This window comes from Anopheles darlingi, chromosome 2, assembly GCF_943734745.1.
Source record: "Anopheles darlingi chromosome 2, idAnoDarlMG_H_01, whole genome shotgun sequence".
Lineage (NCBI taxonomy): Eukaryota > Metazoa > Arthropoda > Insecta > Diptera > Culicidae > Anopheles > Anopheles darlingi.
Window position 1 is genome coordinate 27,351,903 of NC_064874.1, and position 24,896 is coordinate 27,376,798.

At 52.6% G+C, this 24,896-nt stretch overlaps 3 protein-coding genes across 7 annotated transcripts in view; 1 reads left to right on the forward strand and 2 right to left on the reverse strand.

Moving 5' to 3' along the window:
- Positions 1-2,429, reverse strand: part of LOC125949895 (hepatocyte nuclear factor 4-gamma) — a 6,709-nt gene extending 4,280 nt beyond the window's left edge. Inside the window, exon 1 of one of the 3 annotated variants that reach the window (XM_049677347.1) lies at positions 2,332-2,429. The gene's annotated coding sequence lies outside the window, so the exon portion shown is untranslated. Of the gene's footprint in view, positions 1,139-2,180 lie in introns of those variants that run through there. The other 2 variants (XM_049677348.1, XM_049677346.1) reach the window with 2 other exon arrangements.
- Positions 2,371-5,510, forward strand: LOC125949894 (DNA helicase MCM8). The gene is made up of 3 exons (XM_049677345.1): positions 2,371-3,164; positions 3,242-4,918; positions 4,994-5,510. Exons 1-3 carry the CDS (start codon positions 2,855-2,857, stop codon positions 5,500-5,502), a joined length of 2,496 nt encoding a protein of 831 aa, XP_049533302.1. The 5' UTR covers positions 2,371-2,854; the 3' UTR covers positions 5,503-5,510.
- Positions 5,511-5,599: 89 nt separating this feature from the next.
- LOC125949490 (putative epidermal cell surface receptor) lies at positions 5,600-22,227 on the reverse strand. Of its 3 annotated transcripts, none has more exons than XM_049676587.1 (10): positions 22,102-22,227; positions 15,637-16,309; positions 13,333-14,276; positions 10,274-10,490; positions 9,099-9,968; positions 7,985-8,803; positions 6,732-7,635; positions 6,469-6,644; positions 6,167-6,391; positions 5,600-6,082 (listed from the first exon to the last, which is right to left on the reverse strand). In XM_049676587.1, exons 2-10 carry the CDS (start codon positions 15,752-15,754, stop codon positions 6,075-6,077), a joined length of 4,281 nt encoding a protein of 1,426 aa, XP_049532544.1. In that variant the 5' UTR covers positions 15,755-16,309; positions 22,102-22,227; the 3' UTR covers positions 5,600-6,074. The 3 variants fall into 3 exon arrangements, with proteins under 3 accessions (XP_049532544.1, XP_049532543.1, XP_049532545.1); XM_049676586.1 differs by having other exon boundaries at positions 9,099-9,971; XM_049676588.1 differs by lacking the exon at positions 7,985-8,803 and having other exon boundaries at positions 9,099-9,971.
- Positions 22,228-24,896: the final 2,669 nt, after the last annotated feature.

Below are 24,896 nucleotides of genomic sequence, written 5' to 3' on the forward strand. Positions count from 1 at the left end.
GCTTCTAGGCTTTTTGTTGTTTCCCTCTTTTCCGTCTTCATCACGCAGCCCGGGAGCGCCACGCTCCCGTAGGTGCTGCTATGCATCCTTCCATGCCATAAACCATCTCTTGACTGCAGATAAGCGAGCAATATATGCTTCAGCGCACCATTTGTACGTCGGCTTCAAAACAAGGAAGCAGCAATCTCTCCGAAGGCATCCAGCGAATAAAAAAAGTAAACCAAACTGTATGTACCCTTTTGCGGAATGACGGTGCTACCGGCGAGACGACAATCTGGACCTCGGCAGCAGATCAGAACGGGCATCGTCCGTGTACTTGCATCACACCGTCCATCAACCGGGTTCTGGTTAGATCGTTTGTTTCATTGGAAAATTGGTCGACGGCATAAATTTGCGCCACTTTGTGCTCGGGTCGGAAGAGGGTCTACGGGTCTACCTCTACCATTGCAAGCCCCACGCCAGCTGCACTGGGCCAAAAAGAGGGGGGCACATAGCAGCCTTAGTCTGAGCCCTAGGTTTCCATTCCACCGCCTTGAAGCGTTAGGTGGCGTCACCTATCGATAATTATCAGTGACCAAACAAAACCCACGTATCAACAGCACAGAATTCTACTACTTATCGGGGCAGCAATAAAGCTACAGGGACGTGGCGACGGTTGCGGTGGCAGCGATGGCTAAGCATGACACACGCGGATCATTGTGTTGAGTGCATGTGGTGTTCTTCGGTTCCGTTCTTGCCAGCGAGTGTGCCCTCTAGAGCTAGGAGTAAGATAGCAAAAAAGCAAAACCAGGAGCGTCATTCCATCCAAGTGTGCCAGAAACAGAGAACTGATTCCATGGACACACGAGCGGGACGTGGGTTTTCGGTTGATATTCTATTCCTTCGTATGTTGCGTCGCCTGCTGCTGAGTTGGCGCAAATGTTTTCGTCGGAAAGACAGCGCGAGTCATTCTGCCCGTGGCGTTGATCGCTTTGAATTGCGCGGTGGCCAATGCCACCGTACACCATCATCATCATTCTCGCTTGGAAGCCGTGCAATACAGCATATGCATTACTCACAAGCAAAAAAAATAAAAGGAATAACCTGCTGTTCAAACAGGTTGATCGCGCTAGCACACAGCACCCAACCATCATCATCATCACAACCACTGCCACGATCGTGATTTTTTTGTATTATTTTTTCTACATATAAGGATGGCTAGTGCCGTATGTTTGAGCACGATCGTTGTTTGCTAGACAGGGTAGGGTGAGCGATCACCTCGCCGCTGCTACTCGCTTCCCGGGCACCCCAGGTCTAGTAGCTGCCGGTTCTACAGCTAGTGTCCAGTCCTATGGTCTGTGTTGACACAAAGACCACTCATCGCTGGAGTAGAGGAGGCTCGGGGCTCATCCGGATGAATAATTACGGATCACCTTTTTTGCCCCGGGCGATTGGCGAGCGCGGTCCCAGGATGGCTGACGGACTAGCAGCTGCCAGCCTGAAGGATGATAATGATGATGATGCATTCGTACGGAACCCGTCGTCTGCCGGGTTTGATCGCTGTTTTGATGTTTCATCTTATCACTCCCACACGCTCGCGGCAGCGGGCAGCGTCTTCACAAACAAACCTCAGCCGGTTGTGATGAAAATAAGAAATATTGATGACAACATTTGCGATCGTGAGCGCTAAAGGGGAATGTGTGTGAGGGGGAATGAAGAAAAATTGTCTCCGTGATGGTGATCCTGGGATTGCCGATGATCGTCGTCGATCAGAATCGATCGTGTTTACAAGCTGCCGTGACGGCGACGGTGGGGAACAAGAGATCTCGGAACAATCGAGTTCGTCAATCGAACCGGACGAATCTTCTCCAGCTGCAGCGCTCCACCAGCTCCAGCAGCACAGGTATGCGCACGCACACGCGACGCATGCGCCATGAAACCCACTTTCTACGACGGGGAAACAACAAAAGGGGAACCGAGAAAAAAAAACGTCCGATGGAAAGCGCACGCGCAAGTTCCACGATCGCCACGATACACAACGCACAACAACAACAACTTCTCGATCGTTGAGGCAGGCACATCAACAACTCCACAGGTCCCAAAGGTCTCCGGCCACGGCCTTTGGGGTGCATCTTCTTGCTACTCCAGAAACCCCTTATCAACCCCTTCTTGTTGCGGTTCTTTTCTGTTAAGATACGCACTTCGTTGCACTTCACGGGGAACACATCGCGCGCGGGGAAGGGTGGCCGGGGTTGTGACGCAACGACGACAACGACGACGGTCTGGTGCTGGATGAGGATCGCGATCACACACACGGGATGATGCGCGAATCGCTTAAACACCCCCACGTACCTTCCAGTTTCACCGTAAAGGATCCCCACAACTTGCCACAGGTACAAGCACGTCGTGGAACAACACCAAATCTTACATAAAGGGTTCGAGGGGCGCGGGTGTGGTGGAAAGGGGGCTCGGTACTTGACAACCACCCTCCTCTGCGTTGCGCCTTGTTGCGTTTCACAGGGTGATCGTGCAAAATAAAGCGCAGAACGCAGAATCTCAGTGCATGGAGCTGCTTTCTTAAAAAATCGGCAACGGTCCGTTAGAAAATGCCACGGGCAGCTCGGCGGTGGTTAAGTATCTCAGAAAACGCCGAAAAAGGGAGTTGGAGATGGTGAAAATGGAAATTATTCGTCTCAAGAAATCCAAGTGCGCTTCAGATTGAACTCGACTTCAGCAAAACCTGTACAGTGATGGTCGATGAAATAGCATCACAACAAATAAAGTATCGTAAGTAACGCAAGTAACACAATGTAACGCATTGTAGTGTGCCGGATTTTAAAAGGCCCTAGCTTTAAAAAAGAAATAACGATCGATCATGGACCCACCACCGACGGCGGAACCGGCCGGATCCGGGAAACCCCCGGCAAGTAAACGCGGCAGAGGATCAACGGGTAATCAACGTGGGACACGAGGACGCGGCGGTTACTGGCGGGGAACTTATCGTGGCTATCAGAACCATCCGCCACGAGAGAAGCCGGTAGGATTTGCTCTGCTGCCGACACCAACAACACCAAATTACGGTTCACCGCCCGTGGCCACGCTGACACCATCGGCTTCGTTCTCCACTAGCGCTAAAATCGATAGCTGTGAGTATGCCGGCTGGAAACTCTACTTTCCTGCTGAAGGTTAGTGATCGTGTATCGAAGATGAGCTACCTAAACCATTCTAACGATCAGCCGGTTTCTTTCTCCGGATTGCACAGAATATCGCAGCGGATCCAAAACGGTACACCATGTACGAGCGATGCAACGACACTACACGGATTGTGCGGATCAGTACGATCTACCGCTGGTCAAGACATGCAACTGGTTCGAGCTGAAGATGGACGTGTGTGAAAATGATCGCGTTCTTCGCCAGGAATGGGGCTCCTTTCGCCAGGAACTGACGGACAGCCCGGAACACTCGCTGGCCTGCATAGGTTTAGCGATGCATCATCTACTGACCCGGAACGCCGGTGGCGGAAGTTCACAGAGTGCTACGCCTTTGTCCCTTAATACTATACGACCCCGGTTGGTAGGCTTCGGACCCGAGGTTTCGATCGGCTCGATCAAGGTGAACAGCTTCGGAAAGTTAGTGTCCGTCCGGGGGACTATTATACGGGCGGGCGCGTCTCAAATCATGAACACCTGGTGTGCCTTCCGATGTGCCAGCTGTGGCAACGAGCAAGCCGTGCAGCAAAAGGACGGTATCTATACGACGCCTACTTCCTGCCACAGTGGTTGCAAATCGCGTAGCAACTTCATCCTTCTACAGCACTCCGTATTTACGCGCATGGAGTCGTACCAGAGCATCCGGTTGCAGGAAACGACACAAGGCTCACGTGCGGTAACGGGCAGCGTAGCGAAGAACATTGAGGTGGAGCTGACACACGAAATGGTGGACAGTGTGTGTCCCGGAGATGATGTGACCGTGACGGGCATACTGAAGGCACGCTCTCAGGATGATACGGGCCTGGGCAAAGCCAGCCTTTACAAAGCCTACATACAGGCCGTATCGGTACGAAGCAACAAGAATGCACTGGGCAACTGGAATCGATTGGGCGAGTTCACCGAGCTGGACATGGAAGCGATCCGCATGATTCAATCCGAACCCTCTCCCTTCCGTCTGCTGGTCCAATCGCTCTGCCCTTCCATTTACGGTCACGAGATCGTTAAGGCGGGCCTGCTGCTGGGGCTTTTCGGTGGACAGGCAACGAGCGCCCGTACGAGACCCGAAATCCATGTGCTCGTCGTTGGCGATCCGGGCATTGGCAAAAGCCAAATCCTTCAACGCTGCTCCGCCGTCTCGCCGCGAGGTATTTTCGTTTGTGGCACCAACTCGTCCAACGTGGGGCTCACGGTGACGGTACGGATGGAGAAGGGTGTCGGTGCGTCGCTCGAAGCCGGTGCCCTCGTGCTGGCCGATCAGGGAGTATGCTGCATTGATGAGTTTGACAAAATGTCCGGTCACCACGGACTGCTCGAGGTGATGGAGCAACGTTCGGTGAGTGTCGCGAAAGCGGGCGTCATCTGTACCGTCCCGGCACGTACGACCGTTTTGGCCGCCGCTAATCCCGCCGGTGGTCACTATAACAAGGCGAAAACGGTTTCGGAAAATCTGAAGCTACATCCAGCGCTCCTGTCGCGGTTCGATTTGGTTTTTATTCTACTCGATCGATCGAACGAACGCACCGATAATCTGCTGACCGCTCACATCCAGAAGGTTCATGGATTGTCGCGAACCCCCGCGACACCCGTACACCCATTCTTTGACGCTTCCGGTAGCTGCTCGTTCGCCGAAGGAGCCGATGGTGGAGAACCTTCACTCGAGGAACGGTTAAGGCTTGGAGCGGGCGAGAAGCTCGATCTGCTGCCGGTGGAACTGATGCAGAAGTATATCGGTGAGTTAAGTGCTTGCGCAACGGTCGATGAGCTTTCGGTAATCCACTCCCTTTTTCTGTTCCTCCCGCTCCTAGGCTACGCACGGAAGAACGTTCAACCGAAGCTAACGGCCAAGGCGGCCGAAGAGCTGCGAGATTTCTTTGTCGAGCTGCGTCGCACGCACCGCGAGATGGACATGATTCCCGTTACCACTCGGCAGCTTGAAGGTCTCATCCGGTTAACGCAAGCACGCGCAAGAATTGATCTTTCGTCGGAAGCGACCGTAGCGCACGTACGCGATGTGCTTGCCATCCTGCGCCAATCGATGCTGGATGTGTTCAGCACGGACGAGGGGGAACTGCAGTTTACGCGACTCACGAACGGTAGTGGCACCAGCAAGACGTCGATGGTACGCAAATTTGTACGCACCCTGCAAACCCGATCGATCGCCACCGGTTCGACCGTTTATACGATGGAGGAACTGCGACAAGCGATGGTAGCCGGTGGAATTGTGGCCAACTGTGCGGAACTGATCGACACGATGAACATTCAGGGATTTTTGCTGAAGAAGGGACGCGATTGTTACAAGTTTATCATGGAATAAAATTGAGGAGGCAATCACACTAAATCCTTTCGAGCGTTTTCTTCGTGTTCCAGTTGTTTTCTGCCTTTACTTGCAACACAGAGAGAGGTTAGGCTGTTAAAAGATCTATCGTTTATTTACACAGGAATCCTAAGATTATAAACCGACATTTGCAAAAGGTAATCGTAAAGATAGTGGTGATAATTTTGTGATGCACCTGCGCCTACACCAGGCAGCATAAATGTTTCCGATCCGGTCTAATAAGTTGTTCTCACTTGGAGTATTATTTACATGCATTTTCGTTCGTGTGATGCCGGATGGAGCTCCCGTCACGAATCTATACAACAGAGTCTATGGCCAAGCAATAATGACGAGGAGAGAAAAGGGGGAAGACATGGCGGGTCGCCATCGTGTGTGTGTGTGTGTGTGAACAGATTGGGCCTGCCAAAAACGGACGGACTATTACTATGTACACGATGCCAACGATGCAGTTGGCCGCTCCTTCGGGAACACAAATAAATATGCGCGGCGGCGTGTGCCGATCGGGGGTCAGGAATGGCCTCACGCAATCCTCAAAGCGAAATGCTTTCGAATCATAAATCTAAAACGAAATGACAAGGAAACACCAATCAGACTGGAAACTGATATAGAAAGAAAAGCGTTATCGGCCACCGTCGGCACGTACTCATCGTTTCCTGCTGGATTTCCACCTTATAGCTCGGATTGTCGTAAGAGGCATCGTTTTTACGAGGCGGCGTAATGGTGGCACTTTGTACCCTTCGCCTCGTCAGTATGAGCAGCAGTATCAGCGTGGACATGACGGCTAGGGCTGCGATGACCGCAACGACCACTAGCGGACCATAGTAGTCACCGTTTACGCTGCCGGCCGCTCCTGCAGCGGCTAGTTTATCTGGAATCACGGAAATAACGTGGCACCATGTTAGAACACTTCCGTAAGACGGCAGAGGCTGCCGCTACGATCATTACCTGTTTTGCCCGGAACGGCAGGTCCGCCCGGTTTGGTGATAAAGTTGACCACGTTGCTCTTCTTGATGCTACCATTCGTGAGGTACATCTCGAGCCACAGCCGGTACCGGGTGCCCGGTTTGAGGTCCATAATGAGCGTACCGGTCGTCGAGTCTCGTTTGGCTACCTTGAACACACTGTAATAGGGAGGGTGACAGAAATGCAAAGAGAAGTTAGTAATCGACCGAGGATCCGATCACCTCAGATCAGCTCAGAGAACCTACCTATAGTCTTCCTTTCCGCTATCACTTTGATAGATTGCACGATAGATGTTGATGTACTTGTCCTCGGGGTACGGTACACCGGACCAGTTGACCTCCACGCTGGTGGCCTTGATTTTGGTCGCGTTCACGACGACCTCGAACCCGTACACGTCGATACGCGGTACCGTACTGATCTGTAGCATCTCTCCCGCTCTAACCTCCTCTCCGTGGCCCGGGAAGGGAATGAAGAAGATACCGACCTCGTACCGGGTCTGTGGTTTTAAGTTCTCCACCGTATACTCGCTGAGCGCTCGGTGAATAAGGGGCGTAGCATCGTACACCTTACCATCCAGCTCCCGGTATCGCAACTGAATACCGTCCACATAATCGAGCTCCTCATCATCCAGCTTACGCCAGCTGATGCGAGCCCACGTCGAGTTCACCTCGGATGCGCGCAGCTCCGGATCTTGGATGATCTCCTTCAGGAAGTTGGTCGGATGGCTCATGTGCGGGAAATGGCCGGTACCGCCACCGATGCCGATCGGTGGTGGTGGTGGTGTGATGACACGATCCGACGGTGTCCGGACGGTGTACACCTGACTAGAGGGTTGCGAGTTAACGTCGCGCAGGATAAGCGTTATCTTCACACGGTACTCCGTGTTCGCGTTTAGACCGGGCAGCTCAAACTCCAGCTGGGGGGTCGCTATCAGATCGTCCGGTGGGGCGAACACCTGCGATTGCCAGGTGCTCGTATCGTTGTTGCGTGTCCGCGTGTACCGTAGCTCCACACGCCCGTGCAATCCGACGTAGACCTGAGGCACGAGAAAGATTACGCGCACGGTGTTCGGATCGATCGCGTCCAGGGCTAGCACCTTCAGATCGAGCTGCAACTGCGGAAATCCTAGACCGGGTGGTCCTCCAGGACCTGGTGGAAAGGAGATAGGGAGTGGGAATTGTTAAAGTAGAGTCCAGAAAGTGGATCTGTTTCCCTATCGTATACCGCTTCCTTGGATTAGTTACATCAATAAGTGAGTTTATGCTGAGTGTGATCATGCGTGTTAGAACTAAGGTAGCTAACAAGCGTAAGGGTGCCGAACCGAGAACCGAGGAAAGGGTAGAGTAGATAAAGCATGAACATGAACCTGTCGGTGCCGGTGGTGGTGGGGGTGCTGGTGGGTGTTCGTGCGAAACGCCAATGCCAATGTCTAGGTGAGAGGCAGGGTTATGCTCATGAGAAGAAGGATGATGATGGTGATGATGATGCGGATCCGTACCGTACTGGTTGTAGTTGATGCCATTGCCAGTCGTTTGTGGTGGTACCGCCATTTGTGGGTGCTGCGGGTAGGCGGCAGGATGGTTGGGAAGATGGGGGGCCTGACCAGGGTGCAGTATCGGTGGTGGTCCTGCCGGTTCCTGTGAGTTCTGTATGTGTTGCAACAGTTGCTCGATCCGTATGTTCGGTGGCAAACTGCCAGGCCCGTTCGGTCCGAGCACGTTCAACAGTTGCTGATGTTGCTTATCCACCACCAGTCCACCCGGATGCTGCTGACCTGGAGGTACACCAACATGTTGACCTGCACCTGCACCAGTAGTCACCAGTGGATGAAGGTACGGATTGAAATCACCGCCGGTACCCGGTTCGTAGTGTGGTTTCAGTTCCGGTCCGTAGTATCCCGGCGGTCCGGGACGCTGTACACCGAGCGTAACGTGCGGTTTCATACCCTCCTCGTAGCTCCCGTAATCGTACTTGCCCTCATCGGGCCCAATCGGATGCGATGGACCGTCATCCGGATGCTGGGCACCACCGAAGATGGCATTGAAATGATCACCCTTTTTGCCCGATTCCTCCTTGCCGTTCGGGGAGTACTTCTTGTGCGAAGGTTTCTCCGGTTGCGGCACCTTCGGTGGCAATTTGCCATCGATCGTGGGGTAGAAGGGTAGGGTGGGGCCGCCCCCAGAGTCACCCCCGGAATGTTTATCCTTATTGTCATGCGGCGAGCTCGTCGGTTTCGCGTCAGTCGCCTTCGATGGTTTGGTCGGAAGGAATTGGTCTATTGTGTCCGGCATGAGCAATGGTTTCAGTACGTCGTTGCCTGTGAATTGCACAACAGATGGAAGGTGGATGGAAGATGATGACCGAAGGGGAGGGACATGCCAGCATGGACGTGAGACAGATGACATGGATGGATGAGGGCGTTCGCAAGAGACAGAGAGAGATAGAAAGAAAGAATGGTGCAACGGAGCTGTGAAGGGGTCACTTGCGAACCCCAAAATGCGAGCTCGAGTGCTAAATGTGACCGCACACACACACACACGAGAAACACAAGGACACAAAACAAACACACACACGCACACAGGCACACGTCCCGTTTTCCGGAGTGTACTTACCACTCACGAGCCCATTATCACCGGCGCCAGGCATACAGGTCCAGTGTTTGCAGCACTCCTCACCGGGAATCGGCATAAGGCGTGCGCTCCGTGAGCTGCACGGTAGATGGGATGGTGGTGCGACCGGTACCGGTGGACAGGCTGGTCGGCACTCGACAATACCCGTATCGCAATAGCAGTGCTGCTCGCAACCGGTCAGATTACTCGGAATATCGGACCAATTGTCAAAGAACTGACCCTTGTACTCGCAGGTCCCATTATCGATGCAACGCATCCGCTCCGGACAGCACCGGGGTGCGATCGCCCGGAAGGTGGCCGGTTCCGGGCCCCACTTGAGACAGTGTGGATCCAGCACGTCCAGCCCGAACTCCGACGGGCACTCGATCTTCGCACAGTGCATACCAGCTTCGGTGCAGAGACACAGTGCGTTACATTCGTCGTGCACCTTATCGTTCAATCGATAGCTACGTCCTTTGAAGACACAATCTGCGCCCGGTTGGACAGAAGTACTGGGTGATGTGTCCGGTGTCTGCGTCGTCGAAGGTGAAGAGGAAGAGGCGGCCGGTGCCATCATCATCATGACGCCACTGTTCTGCTCATGATCATCCAGCGTGACGTCACAGAATTCGCGCTGGCAGCAAGGATCGTGCGGATCCACTAGCACCACGCACTGTTCCGACCGGGTAGCGTTCAGTGGGGCACACCGGGCCACACACTCCATCTCCCCTTCACCGGTACAGGTACAGATCTGATCGCAGCCCACCTCTAACCGTTCGTTCACACCGTACGAGTGGTTCCGATAGATGCACCCGGTGACGATCGCCTTCGCTGTGGTCGATTCCTCGGATGTCGGCAAGATGGTTGGTTCTACTGCTGGTGCGGGAAAGGAAAGTGAATCAGAATATGTCCCATTGGTATGCTTCGGGCCCTAATGTCGGTGGCCAATGTTAGAAAAAGGGGAAACCAAATCGGTGGCCATGACGTAACGACGTCCGAACCGTTCGCGCAAATTCGCGCAATTGCAGTTCGTGTCGATGCGCGTCGCGGCGAGCGTTCGATGGGTTATGCATATCGGCACCGGCGTGTCGGTTTTCCGTGTTCGAAGTGGCCTGCATTAGATAACCGCAAGTTCGATGACGCAAAATTGGTCCAAAAAAAACCAAAAAAAAACCTACCACCATTTCCATCGGCCGTTAGGCGCTCCGAGGGGCAGATGAGCGTGGCACAGCATTCGTCCGTCTTCGAGGGTGCCTCGTAGCAACCGGCTCCCGGTCCCATCGCCGTTTTGCCACGCTTCACGAACGGTCGACCGCAGCGGGGTTCGCAGCGCCATTTACCGTCCTCCTCGCAATGGCACCGCTCGTCGCAACCCTTGTCTACCGTGGCGTTAACCTGGAAATATTCAAAAAAGAAACCAAGGGGGAGGGGGTCGTCATAAGTTGAGTGTCTTCAGCGTGAAGAGGGATCGAGATCAGTGTTTATGCCCCGGAAAGTGATAGTTGTTTTTGGTGGACCATTTGTTATGGAGTTCGCGCGGCGAGTACATGAAGATGCTGAATCCGATCGTAACGTTAAATCGTAATACCGTGCAGGTGAGCGTGCAGCACGATTCCACTGGCCGTTACGGGGAGGTATAAAGATGAGGGATCCTAGCCTTCTGCTAAAGCGTTCTATTGTGGACCAGCGATGTCTCCCAGCGCACAAAGGTGCTCGGTGTGCTTCATTCTTGCGAAACATAATACTGGCCACTCGAAATGAGGTAGCGCTGCGAGCCTGAGCGTGACAGGGTTGCTACGCTATTTTTTCGATTTTCTCACGAACTCTCCGATCGATCTCCGGTCGATCGATCACTGCGTGGGCTCTAGCGAGAGTGTGTGTGTGTGTGGCGTAGTAAAATATGAATTTAACGAAGAGCAGGGCAGTGCTGCAACTAGATTCGCTTCTTCGTCTGCCGCTCTAGTAACAACACGGGGTTCACACGATCCCCCGTGCGGTGTGGCATCACCGTATGCAAAGCCCATGGCGTGGGATTCCTCCATCGCTGGACACGGTGGTCATCGTTGAAGGTTCGAATGATGATGGTAACAACGACAACGAACTGCTTAACATGCACACCCAATGAGCGTTCTACTTGTTGACGTGCATGAATCATGACCAAAAATGGGGAAATGCGATGACCCACAGTGAGGGTGAGCGAGAGAACGACTTGTGGTTGTTCCACATCGTTTTGGAACTAGTTTAAGGCGAAGGAAGGGTGCCACTTACGACTACGCACTTCTAAAAGGGCACTACGTGGATGTAGTATATTGTGTCGCGGTTTCATGAATCCAGTGGCCGAGATTTATATATATGGATAAGAACTCTAGACATTCCTGACCCTTTGTTTGGAATATAATATACTGGCGAATAAAGTACCGAAATTCTAGAAAAATGTTTATAGATACAGCTGATAGAGATGTTTAAATTGACAGAGCAGCTGTATCAATCCAACACTATCTTCATTACATATTCAAGATTTTTACAGAGTCCATCTTTTCCAAACGACCGAACATTCAATTCTCAAAATAACGAAACTGTTAGTACTCTAATGTTTCACCACTCTTTAGGCCTAAAATCTCCAAGTGTCGATGCTACAAAATTGAAATTACCACCGTATATTGCGCCAAGATTCTTATAATCTTGAAAACGGGTGGGAAAATGGAATAGACAATGAACTAGAACAAAACATTTCGCATATCTACTACACATGCCCAAGTCTTAGGGCCAATCAAATCTGGCCTAAACTATGACCCCAAGTGACAACTGTTTCTAAGAAGAACTAACATCATTCTAGAATTCGACCATCCCGGTGCTTATCGGACGCATAATCCATTCCATTACGAAACATGACTGCCAGAACAGTGTAGCAGCCCCTGGCACCTACCAAAAGGTGTTCACTAATTGTTCCTGCTCACCGTCCCATGACTGACGATGAGTTAATCCAAACATTCCATGCGTATCCCTCTCGTATCCCAGCCAGGGGGGAGTATTTTTGGGGAGGGAATTCATTAATACCTTCGTTCCCCATTCGCGGCTGAAAAACATAACGATGCGTTCCCTCACGTGGAACCCATTGTCACGGTGGACCCTATCCTGGGGTTCCCTCTTCTAATTTCCAAGGCCCGCCGGTGGTTCGTCGTTCACATCCTAACCGGTCCACGGTCTAGTAGTCTAATCGCAAACACCACGACGACGTGAGTTCAAGGACAGCAACTATGGCGCTCGCAGCACTGTTGTAGGGCTGTGAGGGTTGCATTACTTTCCATTCAATCGCTGCTACCGACGCATTCAAGTTACCCTTTCCAATGGTGACCCACTTTCCTTCCAAGCACACACATACACCTCAGCTTCTGCATTCCCTTTTGGTCACGTGGACGCACGCTTTTGCTTCGATTCTTCTTCGATTGAGGTGCGTGCGTGAGACGCACATTGCTCGCATTGCATTGCATAAGCGGAGTGCGCACTTCAATGATGAGCTACCTCAAGTCCTCCACCGGCACAGCACAGCACGGCAGCCTTTGGGCCTACTGTGACGACAAGCAGCAGAAGACAATGGGAGCACCAGAAGACCCGTGCCTGGAGGCGGGGAGGGAAATTACAGAAAATCATTACGCATCGCGAAGGTGCGCACGCTCTTACTCGCGTGTATGTGTGTGTATGTGTGCCTTGGGTTCAACCGGTTCAACTTCAAGTGACGTGAAGGTTGAGAATGTGAGGTTGGCCGCCTTTTGGCATGCCAGGCCAGGGGTGCACCACAGCGTGCCACAGTGTGATCATCTCGTAGGGCATCTCCGGTTTGCGACCGTTGAAGCTTGCTCCCAGCAATCTATACTATAGCAACCGGTGACCTACATTATACTTCCACAATTGGAAACATTTTAATTACGAAACCAGTGCCACGAACTCCCGCACACACACACACGCACACACCAACGAGAGGGGACAAAAAGGCACATGCGTGAAAGCACCTGCGAAGCGTCAATGATTGCCAACCTGTCCGGTTGGCGTGTTCCAGGTCATAAATTTTCACCAACAGAACAATGCCGTTCTAAAGGCTATCAATTCCGCTTATCCGCTTTTAGGGGAGGCCTCCTCGCGGCGAAATTGGCGGAAGTGTTACGTGCTGGAAGTATGGTAGCTCATCCACGAACCCTTAATTCCACTGAAAACCTCAACCGCCTCCCCCAATGCTTACCTTGTATTCGATGCCAGTGAAGATGCATTCGCCGCTCGGTGTGACCACGGTTTCCGCTGTACCGGCCATCGCTGGCCCACCGGTTGTGGCACGCTCGAGCCCCAACGTCGGGGACTCGCGCCGTTTGCTCTCGTCATCGTAATCGGACGTGGACTCCATGCTAATGTTGCTGAGGTCATCGAACGACGACGACGACGACGGCGAGCCTCCCGCGGTGGATGGTGAAGGTTCTTTCGTCGGTTTCGGTGTTGTGGTGACCAGATTGGGTGCGGTCACGAAGTTAATCGGTTCGGCCGGGCCAAAGCTAATCGCTCGGCCACGCGGCACTTCCGCCGACGAACGTACGTCGCTCATCTTGAGCAGCTCCTCGGACGAGCTTTCACCGGCGGACGGTAGGAAGTGGTTCAGTATCGATGGCGGATTCGTACCGTCCCGATCGTTCGCTTCCTCTTCCGCCGATTTGACGTGCAGAACCGTAACCGGTTTTGGCGTGGCATCGGACACGATCATCGTCGTCAGCGTCGTCTGTGTCGTCGTCGTCGTGATCGGGGGTTGTTGGGTTGTCTGATCGTTGACCGCTGAAGCCAGCTCATCAACGGTGGTCTCTGGTTGGCTCGTGGTGGTGATGATGGTGGTGCCGTTACTCTTGACCTCCAGCAGTTCGGGCGATGATGTCGTCGTTCCGGAGCCGGACGCTTCCTCAGACGTGGCCGATGAGTCAGCTATCGTCTGCTGCTGCTGCTGCTGCTGTTCAGCACTCGCGCTGGTTGCTACCGGTTCCGGGAGCCGTGCTGTTGCTGCCATCGAGGTGTTGGGTTTCGCGGTCAACGGTAACACCTCCAGGCTGGAGTCCGCCACCGTGATGGTGGTCGATTCCGTGCTTTCGATCGAGTTGCCCAACGTACTCGTCTCACTGCCACCGGTACTCGTACTCGATGGGGACTCTGCGAAGAGAAGGTAAAAGCAACACATTTTTAGCAACAACACTCATATGGCGATCGAGTAGGCCTTGGCAGCTACTGCTGCTGGCCTACATTAGGACCCGCTCCTCGGGAGTGGCTTTCACGATGAGTGCGTTAGTGGTGAACGGGTTTAGCACACCGGAGGATGTGATTGGTACTGGGAATTGTATTCTCCAGCCAGCAAGAATTAATCTCTTGGTGGTCTCGGCTCGGTCTGCAGAGAACCTGTTTCACACATGGTGCACGTGTGACCGGTCTAGGCCGATGTTCGATTCTCTAGAGTCACTTCTTCGATCGCTGCTGCTGTACTTTCCCTTTTTCCCCTTTTTAGATTTTAGTTTCGCTGACGCCAGCCACGATGCTGCTCGATGCCGTCAAGTGTCTCCGGTCAGACAAAACTGGGACAGCAGGTCCGTGATTGCTTCATTAGGAGTGTGGCGTCGCCATTACAGACTGTCATCGCTGTGGAATACCGGTGACGGATCAACAATTGTAGCGAGTTCAATACACTGGAGCAAACTGAAATGTTTACCAACATCCATCTTGTGACCTTCGGGCACGATGTTTTTCGATGCTTTTGGGCGCCCAGCCGTTCGCGCCCAGTAATTATGTTCTATCGAAATGGTTGAAGGCCAATTACGAAAAAGCACTCGTTAGGACGGCTGAATGATCAACGAATCGGTCTTCAGTCGGATGATCTACGCGTCCGAGCTACCGAGGTAGCTCATCAAACATCATTTGGACAGAGACAGAATTCAACGCAGTTTTCCCGGGCTTTGCCTTGAGCATCGGCCGAAAACAATTTCGTTTGATCATCATCGAGCATCAGCGATCTCTACATTGACCGTATACACAAGCTATAGCCTTCTGAGATGAGCCACAGTGAGATCATTTTGTTGTTTGTTTCGTTTTCTTCGATCTGTCTACACACCGTTGGTCCGTCTCGCGATCACGATCAACAGCGATCAGCGGCGTGGCACATGATTCTTTGGTCGACGGTCCACAATCAACTTCCACGCGACACACATAACTAGGGGGTATACTGGTTCCAGAGACACCAAAAGGAGAAAGCATAGAGCGCTTTCACAAACTGGAGGGGTGGGGTGAAAATATGGAATGCTCGAATGCCACCGCCACCATGGGAAGTACCAGCAGCACCGGGCCGTGACGTGATTTCGGTAGCTTTCCGGTGACGCAATTCTTGCTCGATGGATCTCTTTTTTTATCGTTTCTCAAATTTACTGAAAGCATCTGCATCGAAATCACTGATCAGCTGACTCATTAGGCCACAACGGGAACCGTCATTTATTAATTAGATTAGTTAAGAGGTAACATCGCTTACCGGTAACAGCTTGGGCGTGCGTCTGCCAGCAGCAAAGCACCAGCAGCAGTAGTACACTAAGCGAACCGACGAGCACCGATCGGGTCCGTGAGGAGCCCATCTTCTTTATCACCATCATCGTGGTCAGCACTTTCTGCGATCAATCATGCACCTCTTCTGACCCGGACTAGCGGAGTCTCGGGAGTTTTTCGTACCTCTTCTTCTTCTTCTCTCTCTCACTCTCTGATAATTCAATTCTACGCTTCCCGGGCAAACAATCACAATTACGGGCTGCTTTGATTGGATTTTGCGAGACGTTTTGCACTTCACTTGGCTAGCTTCAATTCACTTTCGATCATCATCATCGCCGCGTGAGATCAAGTTGGCTGCATCACACTCGGTACACAATTGATCCGACGGTCGGTTCCACGGATTTTCTGTGTTAACTTTTTACTGCGCCACACAAACACATACACACACACGAAGACACACCGAAGCGCACACTTTTCACCTCTCACGGGTTCGGAGATGCGTTTTTAGAAATCTAAACTAAAATTGAATCTTAAAACATGGAAATCCACTGTAGCACACATTTAGGGCCGTCCTACACGATTGTCATTTCCTCCATTTCGGTCACTGACACATGGGCACCGTCATCGTCGTCGTCGTCGTCGTGGGGAGCCTTTTTTTGTTACTGCGAGAAGGAAAAAAACAATGTGAGAAACACGTGGTTAGCCCTCGGGTCTGTGGGGTGTTATTGTGCTGGGCTAATAAAAGCTCCCCAAAAAACGATGAAATACGATCCCACTGGTCCTCGGTAATTGCGACCGCACCTCCGCAGACCCTTTCACCGGTCTCGCCGACCGGAAGTCAGTCTTCTAGTCTCAAAGCTAAGAAACTTGTCACCGAAAGGTGGCCAATCCGGTGGCAAAGGGGCACTGCATTCCGGCTGCTGCTGCTGCTGTTGCTGCTGGCTTTTGCGGGATTCGGGAAAGCAATTTACTACTTTTTTTTTAATCCCTTCCTTTCTTCTACTTCTCTTCCTCTCTCCCTAGTAAGCTTCGTAATGATCGTAATGGCATTTTCCTGTTTCACTTTCACTGCTGCACTAACGGGTGCGATGGGAATCCCCGGACTGGGATGTTAGTTAGGCGCACACAATGGCCACCCGAAGGGTGTGGGGTGGGGTGGGGTTGGGCAATCGGCAAAAGAACCATTCATTAGCCGTGGCCACACGGGGCGAAAACTCTAGCGCAAACGAAAAAATTAATGCCAAAACTTTTGCGCTTCGATATGTTTACATGGCCGGGTTGAGGAAATTAAAATCGTTTTTTTGAAGAAAAGGATTGAATACACTAGCAATGATCACTCACTGTCGATGTAAACCACAAAAAGAACATATTGTGAGCCCTACCGTTTGCAAAAAGCTTTTATGCTAGGTTTTACGCTCCACGGACCAATAATCGTTTGACAGCATGTAAACGGCAAGCGTAAACGTTTTGGCATTAATTTTTTCGTTTGCGCTAGAGTTTTCGCCCCGTGTGGCCACGGCTATTGGATTTCAGTTTTGCCAAATCTCTATCTCAGCAACGTTTCGTTTTCACTGTTGCGGCCGGTTTATTAATCAATAAAGAGTTTCACTTTCACGTTCCCCCCGGTGGGGCAATGATTTGGCACGCGATCGTCCGTCCGTCCTGGATATGTTAATTAAATCGGCACTGATGATCGGCAAAGCAAAAAAAAACCTCTAAATGGCGCACGCTTTGCTCGAGACTGTCCGGACTGTGGCCGATCCGTGCCGATGATGAAGCATAACTGATCGCCGTCGCGATCTCGTTGTGTTTTGGTTCAAAACCGAGCAACGAGGAACGAGCACCGAACACCTCGCCGTGTGGTTCGGTCTTGTAATGCGCTCAAGGAGGATGGGTTTTCGGTGGAGCCGAGACGGATGCGTCACAAGGCCGCGAACTCGTAAGCACGGCACCTTGGTGGTGGCGTTTCATCGCCGTGGGTTTTTTTTCTGCGGCCGCCTGGCCGGCGAAGGCCTGGAAAGTACGCGGTGATCGCGGAAATGCGGCTTTGGTTATACGAGATAAGGCGACCGTAACGACCAATCCCTCGAACGCACGTGCATGCAAAGAGGTACAGGTAATTTATGAGCGATCGATGAGTAATCGCGACGCAACTCGCGCGAATCCCGGCGGCCGGTGTGTGGGTGTTTCGGACGTTGCGGAGTCGAGTTGCATAATCGCTCGATCGGTCGATCGGTTGCAATTATTTGCATTCCGGACGGTTAGATGTGGCGCCACCGTGATACGCAGATAAGTTTCGTCAGCACTACGATCGACGAGACGAACACACACACACACACACGCGAACGAGTGATCGTAGTGCCGGTAAACAATGGATTCAGGTCAAACTCAAGACCCGGCCGATCGGTGCCATTCTTTCTCTCTGCCAATCCGCTCTGCTGATCCGTGATTTATACTCATTTGCACATAATAGTGACTGGGAGAGGAAAGAGCGCGGGTGGACTGGTCTTGGACTGGCATTAGCAGATGGTACGGATGATTCGTTCCGGGACGATTTGTGTTGCTTTTGTGTTTGAAAAAATAAAGCGATGGGTTCGTTGCTTGTTCTAGCGTTGAAGTCTTTCGTTGCCTGTTGAATAACTATCCGCCGTTCAATCGTTTTTTAAGCCAATTTTTTGCAGAATTTCGCTCAACTCAAGAGATCACTTTCGTTGTACGAGCTATCGACAGGCCCAGCTGGACCTGTTAGTGCCGATTACCAACCGCAAGGCCTTTTACTATCGCTCTGAGCTGACAATGACCCATTTGTACTCGAGTGCGCACGCTATCCGCTGATGCTTTGCCATACAACCCAGGGAGAGGAAGAAACAGACTCACTCACAGCTCACGAGAACTTGAAGGCCCACGAGGCGATGGCATTATGGTTAGCCCTAAGGGGCTTGCTAAGGAACAACCTGCTCTCAAGATGCACCATGCGGCCGCTACCTCGGCCCAAATGGACAATCTCGTGTTGCAGCATAATTGTAGATGATCGGGTAAAGTGCAGCCAACATCATCACATCAAATACAACAATCGCTTGGTAACTCACCGGAGCGCGCCGCTCGGTGATGCTCCGCGATTGACATTTACAACGAGTTTCACGTGAAAATGTCGTCGTCGTCGTAGGTCGTCGATTACCGGCTAGCTCGTGCTAGCTAATGGGGCCCACGGGTAGAGCAACCGGTTGGAACCGTCACGTCCCCGCCGTTCGGGCGGGATAATCATTCCGGCTTGGTTTGAAGGTCTACCCGGTAGAACGGTTCATAAATTACCAGCTTACGATCCATCACCAGCACGACCGATCACCGGTTGTTTCTAATTCTTAAACCGGACCCCATCCGGTTGACGATATTGCTCTACTCCTCCCAGTTTACAGCCCAGGAATCGACCAGCGACCGTCTCGATCGTGCGATTTTCCGGCCACCGGCGGCCATTTATTGCTTTTGTTTCCCTTCAGGTCCGGGAATGGTAATTGATCACGAAGCAGAGGAAAAACAAAGAACCAAAAAAATTGAATAAAGAAAACATAAAAAAATGAAGAAAAATCCAAAACTTCCGCCATAATTACGGACGGCATGAGAAAATGCCGTACATTCGCTCTGTTCGTTCGTTAGGGATCACGCGCGCGATGATGAGTGGCCACGATGGCGACGATTGATGGTGAGAAACAATCGGAGAATCGGAGTGCGTCGAACCAAAAGCTCACGGATATGGCCAGACCAAATATCGATCCCAAATAAATAACAATAAAGCTCGAATGCTTTCGGCACCGCGGTGACGGTTGTACAACCTCCGAAACCGTGCAGACCAATTCCCAACCCAGCGGCTTCTGAACGAGGAAGTCGCCACCGTCGTCGTCGTCGTCGTCGCTGTCGCGGTTGTTGTCGTTTGGCGAGGAAAGTTGTGGCCAGCGAACGAACACCAACCGGGTTTCGTGGTGTTCCGGGACCGGGCTTCCCAAAAGCCAATCAGCTCGAAAACCAGTGCAACCAGGCAAAAGTGGCCATCATGTTACGGCGAGCATGGATGGTGCACGCCAGCCGCCATTCAGTCAGGTTGCGCTCGGTTGGAAAGGCAAACCTGGCAAAAGGCAAATGGAGGGAGTGGGTTGGAGGGCCACGGGTAAACGGGTTCGTTACGAAAGTGGTTCGGAATCGGATCTGGTCGACCCATCGGCGGCATCGACACACACAGACACACACGCACACGCACGCACGAACACACGCACAGAGGTTGTTGTGGTGAGCAAAAGTGAAACCGGCCGCTTCAGCTTCGGCAAGAGAAGAACCGCATGGCGGTTGTGGCTTGCGTGCTGGTGCTGCCAGAGCCATGCCCGATGCTGGCCATGCCATGCCATGCAATGCCACGGAGCTGTTGTTGTTGCTGCTGCTGCTTCTAAGCGGTGCTGTTGCTGTTCTGCGGGATCGCATTAGTTGCATTTTGTTGCATTGGCGTTGCAGTTAGATAACAACGCTATGGCAGCTGACGGTGCAGGTGAAGAGGAAACGTCGCCCCGCGTGTGTGTCGGTGGACGACGTCGTCGACGGTGAATGGACTCATTAGGGTGGTGGCGGTGGTTTTGGACCAAGCAACGCAAAGAAGATAATGCTCTACTCCAATGGCACGATATGTTGCAAGCTGCTGACAACTAATGCCGCCATTGTTGAATGAATGCTGCGCGCGCGCGTGTGTGCGTGTGTGTGTGTGTGCGGACGAAACACCTTCAACCGGACCGGATCTGACATCCTGGCCTTAACGCACCACGAAAAAGGAACTCGAATAGCCTTGCATTTGAATATGAGCGTAGCGTGAATCACCGTGAACCGTCGACGGATTCGTGCTCCGTTCGGTAGGCCAAGTTGCCCTACTTGGCACGGGCCTGGGACGGACCATTCCCGGACAGCTCGGGGTTTGCGCCAATTTGCTTCCATCCTTCAGGGTCGCGATTCGTCGTCAACCGTGCGCCCATTTCGCCGTTGCGCACGTAAAACTCATCCTCCTTTTCGCGCGGATTGACGTAGACCGAAGTGGCGTGCGAGTGGGCCACGGGTGTTGACGTGATCGACGTGAATAAATGGCGCAAATGGCGCGACAGTACTCGCAGTGTGTCATGCAGTCACTGATTCTCCGCGGTGTTAGCGATCGCGCCATCTCGTGGGATGAAATGTTTGACAATCCCGGGGGGAAGACTTTCCACAGAGAGAGAGAGGGCACAAAGGAAAAGGGAAAGTGTGTCTGCGTAAGTCTGTGGTTTTGTTTGGTTTAATAAAAAGATGGCAAATACTTGACTGCACCGTTGCCCGACGGCATCGGGATGGTATCGATCGCATATCCGGGTGTGTTGGTGCCACGGGCCGACAAGCTCCTCGATTTCAAGGCCCTTACAGGTTACTTGGATTACTGGTGGCTGCGCGCACCGTAACGCAAAACCCACCAGCCGTGCCGGGGTGACAAATCACAGGAGGCCGGTTTGATGTTTTGATGAATGCAGCGAAGAAGCGACACCGGTGCGGTTACTGCGATACCGGATGAGGTGGCAAATTTCATTAAAATTCCTTCTCGCACCCGGTCCCCCGGGGGGGTGCGGCTGTAACCGATAGCGTAATGGCAGCGAGGGTAGCAATGGTATCTCATTACTCCAGCCCTTGGCGTGCGTACTCCGACAACAAAAAGAAAGGAAATGAAATGAAATGAATGACGACACCCCACGGGCTGGGTTTGGTTGGTTGTGGCGTCATTGAATGGCCGTGCCCCCCCCGGAGGGAGAAGAGCATCCCCCTAGGTAGCGACATTCCAAATCAAGCCTCCCTGCCGGGGGTTTTGGGGGGAAGCTAATGCATAATGCAAACGCAGGCTGGTGCGAGAAGAGCCGCCAGGACAGCAGTACACGCGCTAACTGCGACTGCGTGACGAGTGTTTGAGGTCCGTAAATTCCATTCCGAAAAGCGGGTACGCGTGCACACACCAGGCCAGGCCAGGCCCGGGCCCGGTCCGGGAGCTGGTCCTTTTGCTTGCTGTTTGCCGTTGCCGTCGGTCAACATTCATCGTTCGCACTTTGCGTCAACACACACACACACACACACACACACTCTAAGGTTTTCGAGGAGGAGTCATCCAGCCAGTCAGCCGAGGTCGCGGTCTGATCTTGGGTTGAAGACACTCTCTCCATTATAAACACACACACACTCACAGACGCACGCGCGCTAAAGCATAAGAAATGAAGGAATCAACGACAAGATATACAGCACACACAGGCACACACACACACACCCAAACACAAATCTACCGGTGGATAGGTCGGGCTCGATCGCCTGTGCGGAAGCTGTGAGCGCGCGCTCCGGCGTCCGCGTTCCGGATCGTGGAAGGTGGTACGCCGCACTTGCCGTCGTCGTCACCACCGTGGCGGGGACTCACTGTTGCGTGTGTGTGTGTCTGTGTATTGTCGCCGTCGCCGTCGGAAGGGGGTGCAAGAACAAACTGCCCGGACACACACAGAACAGTCTCCGAGTGGCGCGCGGAGCCAACAACAAACGAAACGAATCTCTAGCGCGGACTGAAGGCGAAATGCCGCCACCGCCAACAACAAGGTGCGAGCCCGGTCTCCTGCCGGGTCCCGGAGTCTTCTCGTCGCGTCTTCCAAAAAACCGGTTCCGAAAGCATCTGCTCGTGCTCTGGACTTGTGCGCGTCGCAGCGGAGGAAGCTGCTGCTGCTGCCGCTTGCTGTTGACCATGCGACGAGCGACGAGATGAGAAGAAAGCAGTCCAGAGTGGGAAGGTGGGCAGGAGGATCGTGACCGTTCGTGGTGCGAGGTGAAAAGCGTTTCAACGACCACGACCTGACCACGAAGCTGACGATGGTTACTGGTGGTTCCTAGATGTGAAGGTGGCTAGATGAAGCCAATCCACGGTGTGGCGTAGGATGCGTCGAAGAATCTTATCTGACTGGCCATACCCATGGTCCATTCCAGTGGAGGGAGCCAGCAGAGCGAAAGGATGGGATAGAATGTTAAACGGAATTTTAAACAAACCTAAAACCCTCTCTTTCCCCCTTCGCTTGTTCTCGCTTTCTACTGAGATTCTGGAGACCTAGAGAAGGGGAACACGGAATAGCGACGTCCCGGTTGTTGGCCAGAAAAATTCAAAGCAAGTCAACCAACTGTAGCGACCGTACGCAAGGGTTTTGATGCCTTGAATCGAGAAAGGTTGCATGTTGCAAACATGGTTTTGCATTTCCGTAATTCCGGAAGCCGGAACCAGCCGGTCAATGCCACTGGTTTTCGGTGACAAAGCGTGGTGGTCGACCCGCAGTTCTCTGTCTCTTTCTCTCTCTCTGGATCACGGATTTATGCCTTGGTTTTGCGCGAACCAAGCACACCAATTAGTTAATTTAGGCAATTGTTTATCTCGTTGATCATCCCGCTTTGGAGCGAACCGGGGAATCTTCCGGCTCTCCGATCTCGTCATTGTTGTTCTGACGCATTGCGCGTGTCTGTGTGTGTGAGTGACTGTGTGTCTGGAATAATTTTATTCAATTCCCCATTCGCTCCAGCTACCGAGAGCTCCGGTAGAGGCGCTTTGTCTAATCTGCTGCCAAGTTGTCAAGTGTCAAGCGATTGGCTGGTTGGCTGGCTGGCTGGCCACTATTGACCACTTCCGGCGCTGATTCGTCAGTACGCTAGCAAGCAGTTTGCTCTGCAGTTAGTCAGCCAGCGTCGCGACGTCGGCTAGACGGGCGTTTATGTGTCGTTCGCCGTCCAACATTTGACTCACGCATCCGGCCTCGCATCACGGTGCGAATCACTGCGGTTGCTTTCGTCAGTTGCCGCGGGTTTATCCGTTGAACTCCCCCGGTACACCGTTTGTACAGGGTAATTCAACAAGCACGAACACACACACACACACACACACCAGTGTAGTCTGGTCTGGAGTGGCGGACACGACGTGTTGTGTGGCGGGAGTGAGACGGACTCCAAAAAAAAAACCATCCTGCAGCTGGAACAAGGCTAAAAATGGTTAATTAAATCGATTTACAAGTTTTCACTCGGAGTTGATTGAACCTAGCGGTGAAGCTAGCTAGGGGTTCGGCGCGCAGGTGAAGCGCAACCGACCTTGAGGGTGAAATGATGGAACCAATTCCCTAGCAGCGATGATGATCATCGCGGTGGTATTGTTGTGGTTAATTTGAGTTAAATAATCAAAAACCCAAGACATCAAGATACTTTGGCTCCCGTGCTGCCGGGGATTGTATTGGCAGCAGCACGATAAGTAGCTACTAAGTAGGCCGCCCTTAGAATGCGCTTTGGGTGAGCTTGGCCTGCTTAGATTGCTTTGGACCTTCGCTTGCCTTCAAGTGCGTGGAGCGGCTTGCGAGTGTTACATTGTTGCTGCTGATTGTTTGGACGTTGGAACAACAGCTTTGATCTCACACGCATCATTAACTGCCAGACCAAAACTCTGCTGCTGCTGCTGCTGCTGAGAAAGCTACACTACAAGGGTCTCTCGGCATTGCCGCGGATCTTCGGCGATGCGTCTGGCCGATGATGGCCGTTTTGGGGCTGGAAAACTTTTTCTCTCTAGCGAGGAATTCCTCTGGGTCAGCTTGTACGGTACGGAGGGAGAGAGAAGAGGGTGGGGTGGTTGTAAAAAAAAAGTAAAATCCAAACCCGGTCCCAAACGATAAGAGAAAACGCACACGGCGCGGAGACTCGATATGGTGATATGTTGGCCACCCGGTGGACACGAGAAACGGAAAAGGTGGAGGAGGAGGAGGAGGGGGAGGCATCATAGGAGTGTTGTAAAGTGAAAACGCCTTGCCAGCGGCAAGATCGTGTGATGGTGCGGCCGTTTTTCCAACCGGCCGAAGGCTGGCTGCCGGCTTGGAACGGAGTGAAATTGAGATCTCAATCCCGGTGTCGGTGCCACGGCCGCCCGATAGCCGGTACCGATCGCGGTTGGTTTGGAGGAAGGGGTGCTAAAAGGCAACGATGGCAGCGGCGACGCCACATTTGGGGGGAGACCACTTTTCCTTATTGCGCATGGAGAGGGTGGTAAACGCTTCTGTTCACTTCACTTATCGGGGTGGCGGTGCGGTGTTATCGGATCTTTCTCTCTCTCTCTCTGTTGGTATCGTTTTCTCGATTTCATCCATCATCCATCGGGAGGGTAAAAAGGTGTCAACAAGGAGAAGAAGCTTTCCTATCGCGGTCGGT